This window comes from Choristoneura fumiferana, chromosome 13 (genome assembly GCF_025370935.1).
Source record: "Choristoneura fumiferana chromosome 13, NRCan_CFum_1, whole genome shotgun sequence".
Classification (NCBI taxonomy): Eukaryota; Metazoa; Arthropoda; class Insecta; order Lepidoptera; family Tortricidae; genus Choristoneura; species Choristoneura fumiferana.
Window position 1 is genome coordinate 14,606,017 of NC_133484.1, and position 9,454 is coordinate 14,615,470.

General features: G+C 35.6%; 1 protein-coding gene across 1 annotated transcript in view; it reads left to right on the forward strand.

Moving 5' to 3' along the window:
- Nucleotides 1-8,713, forward strand: part of cmpy (crimpy) — a 55,987-nt gene extending 47,274 nt beyond the window's left edge. The window contains exons 2-4 of the mRNA XM_074096429.1: nt 3,289-3,513; nt 5,002-5,286; nt 6,606-8,713. Coding sequence (XP_073952530.1) covers nt 3,371-3,513; nt 5,002-5,110 — 252 coding nt within the window. The 5' untranslated portion in view covers nt 3,289-3,370 and the 3' untranslated portion in view covers nt 5,111-5,286; nt 6,606-8,713. The remainder of the gene's footprint in view (nt 1-3,288; nt 3,514-5,001; nt 5,287-6,605) is intronic.
- The last annotated feature ends 741 nt before the right edge of the window (nt 8,714-9,454 follow it).

The window sequence follows — 9,454 nt, forward strand, 5'->3', positions numbered from 1 at the left end:
AAAGCAAAAACGCTAAGCGCTGGTTTGTTACTTTGTAGCGTTGCATGACAGAATACAAGGCAAATATTTTTTCAAATAAAAGAATATTGTTATGGCGTCGTTAAAAATTGCAAAAGGAAAAGGTCATCATCATCATCACAGCCTATAAACGTCCCACTGCTGAGCACAGGCCTCCTCTCAGAATGAGAGGGCTTGGGCCGTAGTTCCCACTCGGGCCCAGTGCGGATTGGGAACTTCACACAAACTATTGAATTGCTTCGCAGTGTTGTGCAGGTTTCATCACGATGTTTTCCTTCGCCGCTAAGCCACCACGGCTTTTTCCACCAAGGCTTTTTTATATAAGAAAAAGTATATAAGTAATATTTAAAGGTTGCCTTGAAAAGATAACTCGGTAGCCACAAGCCAGCCTATTGCTTAAAAAGTAAATTTTGTTAATGTACTGTTGCTATGAACTGTTTATTATGTGAAATACAATAAAGAGTTCGTGTATTGTATTAAAGTCTTAGATCAAATAAAATCGATACACTAAACGTTTAAAAAATTTGCTATAATTAAATAAATAAGTTACAGCAAAGGTTGTGGAAAAAGTAGTGTTTATTAAAATTATATTTTATTGACAGCATGGATAATTATGCCATTGGAAATAAATAAAAAAAAATAAAAAAAAAAACTAAATACCAACCAAGCTTAACCAAGTAACCATAAGATTTTCATCGGATATTTTCTATTGTTTCGTAAAAATGAGCATTTAAAAAGACAAGTTTAAAATGAAGTGTTTTAAAACCGGTTTACCACTCAGTCATTTTCATCGTGGCTCAAACACCGGTTCCCGCAGACTTATATTATTCATAATTCCTGGTTGTGTAATGATGACCAGTATTGCACATTTTTTGATATTCTCTGTTCAACATCGCTCATTCAACGCCGTATGGAATTTTTCATCACACTTGCTCGTAAACAGTGTCGTAACATGCAGGCTACCTTAGTTGCAACCCCCCAAATAAAACCCTCGACCTTAATGTGCTTGTCATGAAACCCGTGGTCGGTAAATGAGTCATTGCGCGTACACATTTTCTTGATGAAGCCCGTGGTCGCAGTGCCCGTACTGATGGCGCTGCAGCAGGACTACATGGACCACCACATGCACACGCACGTTGCGGCGCATGCCGAGGGAGGTAGAGGGCGACGTTGCCAAGAGCACAGCCTAAGGTATCGCCAATATTTGGAAGAATTATATTTTTTCTTTTACAAATATAAAATTTTACTTTCAAATGTGATGAAAAACATTGTATGTCGCACGGGCGGTACTAGAATTACGAACATCGACTCATTAAAGCCCTCAGTCTTCGACTTCGGGCTTCTAATAGACTCTCGTTCGTAATTCCTTATTTACCGCCCTTAAGACACAATGTACTAATAACATCACAAAAACCTCGAATACAATTGACCATAACATAAAACTATCGTACATCATTTTTGTATTCAAACCTTTACGATTCATTCAGTTCAACTATTCCAATTTTTGAACACTTAAATTCCACTATCTGCCCGCAAACGGCCTGTATTGGTCATTTGTATTCAGTGCTAACACCAAATTTAACCCGCATGCACTATTTGCATAAATGTTCAGCCAAAACACAGATTGGACCTACAAAAGATTGGCATATCCATCGCGGAACTGCGGACAAGGCATAAATTCGGAAAAGATAAATGGTTCCAGCTTAAAAGGCAACGGAGTGGGTATGGGTAGGCCTTTGATAATGAACCGCTACGAGCCTATAGACGACGACGTTAATAGAAACCGAACTCTGATGGACGACTCTAATGGAATAGAGGATATTCCTCGAACTTATACCTATACATAGCTAGTTTTTGCCTGCAACATAATTTGCGTTACGTGAAAAACTTTGAATTTATAGGTATCTGAGAAAAGTGTAGCATTTCTTTCAACTGTGAAATAATTGTTAAAATCGCTTCAATAGTTCCTGAGATTACCTTTACGCACAATTAAACAAACACACAAAGATATAAAGCTATCTCTTTTTCAGTTAAGTATATATGAAAGAGAGATTTAGAGTTCACAAAGCGTTAGCATTTTGTGTTGTTTGTGATAATTGGGTCCGTGAGACATAATGTTTTATCTGGAAATGGAGGAGGGTGATGTGAGGGTGAGGTGTGAGCTGTGGTACACGTGTAGTAGCGAAAAAGTAAGATAGGAGGCTGTCATTAATTATAAAATTACCTACGCCTGAACCAATCAATGAAATATATAAATAAGCGTTATGTTTATGTAACTTATTTTAGCAAGACTTTCTTTACTGAAGTCTCTAGAAGTAAATAAACACACAATTTAAATTTCAAAATCTAACATGTTATTTTTATTCAGCCAAAGTAATATGCCTGGAAAATATAATTAAAATTCCCATTAAAATTGGCTGAAATTTAAAGGAAGCATTGAATATTCATAGCTAATCATAATAACCACCTCGTAGCCCGTTTTCTTTGACGCTTTTAATCAATACTGGAAAACGAGAACTCCTAAACATAAAATACTACAACCTACAAAATTAATCAATTTAAACATATAACTATAAAAATAAAGTATAGTGAGTTACTTACTACCAATAGTATTAACGATTCGTAGGTTTCAGACATAAAAATCAATGCAAAGAACTTCATTGCGTTGAAATGAATACAGACAAATAGATTTTTATATGATTGTACGTAGGTTTTTAAGTTTCTAGCTTTGTATGACTAATAATCTGACGACTACATCAATACAATACGCTTAGTAAAGTTTTTTGAAAGGTGTTGATTATATTTTTTCAAAAGTCTTGGTCCTAGCCCCGCGTTGTGACTAAAGCCCTAACAATCTTATTTCTAAAGTAAAAATTGATTGTCATCACAGAACAGATTCTATTTATATAAGTCCCACTGCTGGGGATGGGCCCTTAGCTTGAGAAGATTTGGGCTGAACAGTTCCAACGTGGGTCTAGTGCGATTTAGGAACTTTACCCAAACCGTTCAACTGTTTCTTAGGTGAATAGAGGGTACCTTACGATGTTTACCATCACCAAAAAGCTCATGGTAAATTCCAAAAGTAATGCGCCTAGACCAACCCATTAGGCTACCATAGCTTTTTAAATCAATTCATTAATAAATACAATGCGTACATGTAATGAACGTACACAAGATTAAATGGGTCCGTCCGCGTGATAAGTAACTAAAACTGTTAAAATAACTAAAATATGTCGATGTTTTATAATAAACTACTCGCATTTGTTTCAGAATGCTACTCTACCACTAAAGCTCCCAGCATGCTTGCGCATCGGGGAGTAGCCCACAGGCGTGGTTGTGTCATGTGAGCAGCATGCGGTGGCTGGCGATGGTGGCCCTAGTGGCGGCAGCGGGCGCCGTGCGGGCCTGGGACTGCGTGTGCAACCCGCGGGAGTGCGAGGCGCTCGAACCCAGCGGGTGCCCCGGGATGGGGATGATTGTATGGGATCCTTGCAAGTATGTGTGACGTTCTAGTGGTTTTGAGTAAACCTAAAAGTACTGGCAGGCAGTTTCATGGCCTTGGTGGTGGCAGTGGGTGCCGTGCCCGTCTGGGGTTGCGTGTGCAACCCGCGTGAATGCGAGGTGGCTGAACTCAGCGGGTGCCCGGTAATGAGGATGATTGTATGTGATCCTTGCAAATATGTGTGATGTTCTGATGCTCTAGAAGTTTATCAATTATGAGACTTTCTAGTAGTTTCTCACTAGATACGAGTAAGTCTAAGTATAGACAGGTTGGTGGCCCTGGTGACGGCGGGCGACGTGCAGCAGTGTCAGACACTTGACCCCAGCGAGTGCAAGACCGCGTCAAAATCGTTTGATCTGTTTGGGAGCAATGATGGCACAGACACACACACCTTCTCATTTATATATTAAGGTAATAAAAAGAAGAATATAGTAGGATTGAGAAAGAAAATTTATACGAACCCATAATTTAGGAGTCAAAAATATCAAGCTTAATCGTAAATTGACTAAAACTATAATTGTAGCAACTAATGTTCTCTTCGGAGCTTATAATAAGTCTGAGTGTCTGTCACTTTCAATAGCGTCAAACTGTCGAAAACAGAAATTTTCATCTCAATCTCCTTCCAAACTTTGCTGACGAGGCAGGCAAAAGCTAGGTACTTATGGCGATGTTGCCAGTGCACAGTTTAAACCTTCCTTTATTTGCTGCTTACTTATTAGTTTGTGAACAAGTGACTGATCCACTTAGTGTGAGTTGTCCATGAACTTCAAAATAAGGAAGTCGGTGTACTGCTAATGCAATTACAAAAGTTCCCTCGTGAAACGTGTTCTACTTCCCTCCGCCGTTTATAAATATAAACAAAGAACCGAGACGAGGTAATAAAAAAGTTTCATCGAAAATCGCTTTTGTTTTTGCACGCAGTATTCAAACGAGATCCTTTTAATTAACAGGAATGTGGAATGTAAACATTCTGTGCAAAGTTTTGAAGTAAAAAGTAGAAATGGTTTTTTAGTCGCAGGCAGGTAATGTTAGCCTACATTTAGGATTCCGTACCTCCAAAAGAAAAACGGAACCTTATAGGATCACTTGTCTATACGATGTCTGTCTATCTGTCCATCTGTCACAGCCGATTTGCTCAAACCTAGATCAATTGAGTTAAAATTTGGTACACGCGATATATTGTATAACCAAAAGATCGTGAAAGGTAAAAAAAAAATAAATTTTAAACATAGAGCCATCTTTGAAGAATAAATAAGAAAAAAATACAAACTGTATTTGATTATTATATTGTCTTTGTCACCAAATTGACGCCTGTCAAATTTTAGTTCATGGATACTACCTAGAATGTTGCCGAAAAAGATTCTCAAATTTTGAAACCGAAGCTCACAAATAAAGGAACAAAGCAAAGCAACGTTACAAATTAAATAAAAGCTCGCAAAAACCAATCCTGTTTTGTAATGCTATCAATTATTAATTTACAGATGCTGCAAAGTGTGCGCGAGAACGATAGGTGAAGACTGTGGTGGTTTCAAAGGGACGTGTGAGCCCGGACTGAAGTGTTTTGAGGGGTCGTGCTCCCCGCCCACGTGAGCCCACGGGCCCAACCCTGTAATATATGTTCATAGAGTTGTTAATTAGAAGTTAAAACATATCTCCAACAATGTAGCAAAACGTGAGGACCAGCTTCAAAAGTACCCAGACCAGGAAGCGTTGTCTAAAGGCGACAATAAATAAGATAGTGGTGCATGATGATCGTTTCATACAAGGTGAGTGAGGACTATATCATTATTTTTATTACAATCTACATTTAATATGCTTATTTAATACTTATACTTTATTGAGTACAGACAAGCTGCGTAGAGTTTGCTTTTTAATGTACCTAAGGTAGAAGGCAAACGAGTAGGCTCATCACCCGTGGACACTCAAAACATCATTATGGAGAATCACGAATGAGTTGCCACCCTTTTAGAAATACTACAATTCAATACATATACTAGTTTTAAAAAGCAAAGCAAGTTGATTCCAAAGTTTCGCTGTGACAAAAAGCTCCGCGTCTATGCGGGACCTCCAACGGTTGAAGTGGTGAGGCTGGAAACAAAGTCGGTTGCGAGTAACGCGATGAAGAAACTTACCTGCGACCTTATGATAGCTAGCGTCTAAGTAAGCAAGAAAAACTGAAAACAAAATTACAAAAACTGATGACAAAGCTTTCTTTGAAGTTGAATTTAATTCGTTTGCCTATATAATTTTTGTGGATAAGTAATATTTTTAACACGTGCTACTTCCTGCGGGGCTAAAATACCTACACATCTGCGAGTGCACGGGTTGTGAGGAAAGTACTTATAAAGTGTCTTTAAATTATTATTTCATGGTAAGGTCAATAGGTATCCCAGTGCTTGACATGAGCAATAGATGACACCCTGCTGTCGTCTCTATTACTAAGGGCATAAAATTGATAACGGTGATTACTGAGGCAGTGACACTCATAGAATTTAATTTATATTCAGATCAGAACTAAAATAACGTGCATTGAAACCTATCTTTTTGAACGTAAGTGAAAAGGGAACCTTAGACATGCAGAACATTTTATTTTACTCGATTAAATTTTATTTCAATGCCTCAGGAACTACGTCGTTCACTTTGTGTTAGCCTGGCTCGTTATTTCCCCATTCAGCCGTATGAAAGGCATTCATGGGTAGGATTTACTTCAGTACCGATGTTGATGCCCTAGCTAGGTATAAACTTACTTGGTATTTATCGATATTCAAACCGTACCGCGTCAGAGGCGTGAAGCGTGGACAACATTTTGAATCAAAAGTCCCAGTTTTACAGGGCTGTACGTAATGTTCTATTTAAATAATCCAAGCATCTGCTAAAATCTAAAATATGTCGAAATAATTCAAGAAAAAATCTAGGAAGCTGAATCACGCACCAGGGTCCTTTTCATAATCAATTTCGCTGTGATTTCTTAGGCAGATGTATGGAATATCAATTTGACATCAGTAGTATAAAAGGTACGTGATTCAGTTTCTTTGACTTTACCCTTATGTGATCACTAAAATAATATGTTTTTCTTTGTTTCCAGGTAAAATGATGGTCATAACAAAGTCGAACTTTAGTATCAGAACGTGACTAAAATGTTAAATATATGCATCTAATTTTGGGCGAACACTGTAATCAGATTGTTAGAGACGAAATGTAATTTATTATTTTTTATTTACTCTCGATAGCAAATTGTTATTCGATTTAAAACTACAGACCGTATTTATACTGTGTCATATTAGAATCATAATTTACCCCAGGAATTAAATGGTGGCCAGAATACAGATCTTTTACAGGCGATTAGTACAAGGTTGTTTTACAGCAAGCATTGCTTAAAATAATACTCGATGGAATTGTAAAAGTGTATCTATTCTATTATATTGGTGTGTGCTTCCAGGTTAATGTAGACGTAAGGTATACATAAATATGTATGTATTTATTAGTAGTAATCTCTTTTCTTGTAAATATGAACCTGAATAGCATTTTTATCTTGTAACTACGTAAAACTGTATAGTTAGTGTATAAGAAAATTATATAAGAATCTAAGTTAAAATCTAGTAAAAAAGATAACACGAACAGAATAATTACCAGGCCTAAAAATATCTCGATTTTCAAGTTATTTCTATCTCATACATAAATATTAATTTTACACTTGAACTTTAGCTGAAAAAAAAATACATAAAATAATTTTATAAATCTTCAAAATTCATAGTCATTGATTTTTACATAACACAAAAAATGGACACGTTAATATTTAATAACTGGCTAAAAACGACCATTTCTAATGTCAATTGTAAAATTAAATGTTCCATTAGCGAATTATGTTTGATTCAAAGCTTTATATTCGATTTATACATAACTTGGCCGAATAACTTTGACGATACTTATCCACGCATCTAAATATCAGTACATTTTATCAGTATGTTGTCTTGAAATTCACTTACAAATGCGTATTATTGAGTAGTAATATTTTTACAAAAATTTAATTAACAATGGCTTAATCTTTTATGAAACATTGTTCAAATTGGACGAAAATTTTAAGATCCATCAGCATTTTTCATTCACCATGAGCCTATATTTCGTTTTCTACATTTTTTGCATAATAACAGCAAAGTATGTACACTAGACTCTGATAAACCTTCCCTTTGTTGACAGAACCATATTTTTAAAATAACCCTCCTTCGGGCAGTCGGGTAAAAAAGTAAACCATGCAAGTTCCGATCGTTTTTTCGTGAAAAATATAAATCACATGCTGACCTTACTCGTTCCAATAAAGCTTTTAACGAAATACTGCAAACACTATTGCCTCGATATATTTCAACAATGATAAAGCAGCTCCATCAAACTCTAAAAAAGAGAAAATTAAATTTATACATGGAAACATTGTAAAACATCAGAAAAACTGCTGGAACTCACGGCCAGTCACGAACATTGCGAATATTTAAAATATTTTACTAATTAACCAATAACGTATCCTTAAAAATAGCAGTGAACGCATTACTGAATTTTTAATGCATATATTTCGATAATAATGTATGGTCAAGGGCTTTTATTCATGAGCCCCCATGGAACTTTTTCAAATGAAAAGTGGTTACGATTTTCCGTGTTAATGAATGCGATGCCACTATGACGTTTACTGTGAAATGGTTCTATGGTGGCTCATGAACTAAAGTCCTTGACCTTACAAAAAAAGCGCTCAAATAATAAAGACCATTAATTTTAATTGCAATTTATTCAGTTGTGCTACCTGGACTGTAATCGGGTGCTTCAGGTCTTATCGGTTCACCGAAACTTATAAAAATCTTATTAAAATCTGCTTATATTAAAATCAAATCAGTTTACTTGTCAAAATAAAGGTAAATAGGTACATGTATATGTAGAGATCTATAGTGTATGATTTAGTGTCACTATGTTGCGCCATACAAAGCCAATATACGATATGCATTTTATGTGTGTATGTTAAAGAAAACTGTATTTACATTTACCAAATGTATTGTAATTCAAACACATACCACAACATGTTTTTCTCCCTCTTATTATAGTTACTGTGAAATTCGTACAGAGAAATGAACATAATAGCTGTAAGCTGTAAATTGGAAGTTTCAGAGCTACTCGTTAATTGTGCACATATTGAATAAAAATTTAAATAACTGTGTTTTTTTTTATTGAGCAATTGAACCGAGAATAAATAGCTGTATGATTTTTTAACTGAGCAATTGAAATCAAAACTACAATGAAGCGTACCCCGTGCGCCATACAAAACTCCTTTTAGTCCCTGATAGATATTTTTGAGTACCTATGTAAATTTTTGAGGCAACTGAACTTGTACTTCCTTTATGATAATCTAAACACAAAGAAGAGACCTGGCTAAAAGGTATCGCAGCAGGTAAAAGGCAGCTTAACCGACTCTACTTTTATAGGTATATTTATGTTGTATACTTGATTACCTGACAGGCAGACATAGTAATGTCATGTCTTACGAAAATTTGCTACATGATTATGACTACAACAAACATGATTTAGGTTTCTAAAGATCGAGACATGATTGGATTTTGGCAAAAAAGAAAACAAGTATGGTTTTATAATTATTAGTATAAGTAAGGTACTTATTTTGCTATAATATAGAAACTCATATAATTTCTACATATCTACCAGTTCAATGTTAAATTAGGTAGGTACCAAACGTTAAAAAAAAGAAGCGTTACACATCATACTCGATTCAAGTAACGCACAGTCCTAAAATAATATCCTAAATGGATTCAAATAAGAAAATTAAATCTATAAATCTAAAACGACAAAATTACTAAAACAAACCTATACATATAATGAATACGGATTCATCAACATACGTCAAAGTTCATATTTGCGAGAAGGTAAGTCATTAACAATAAT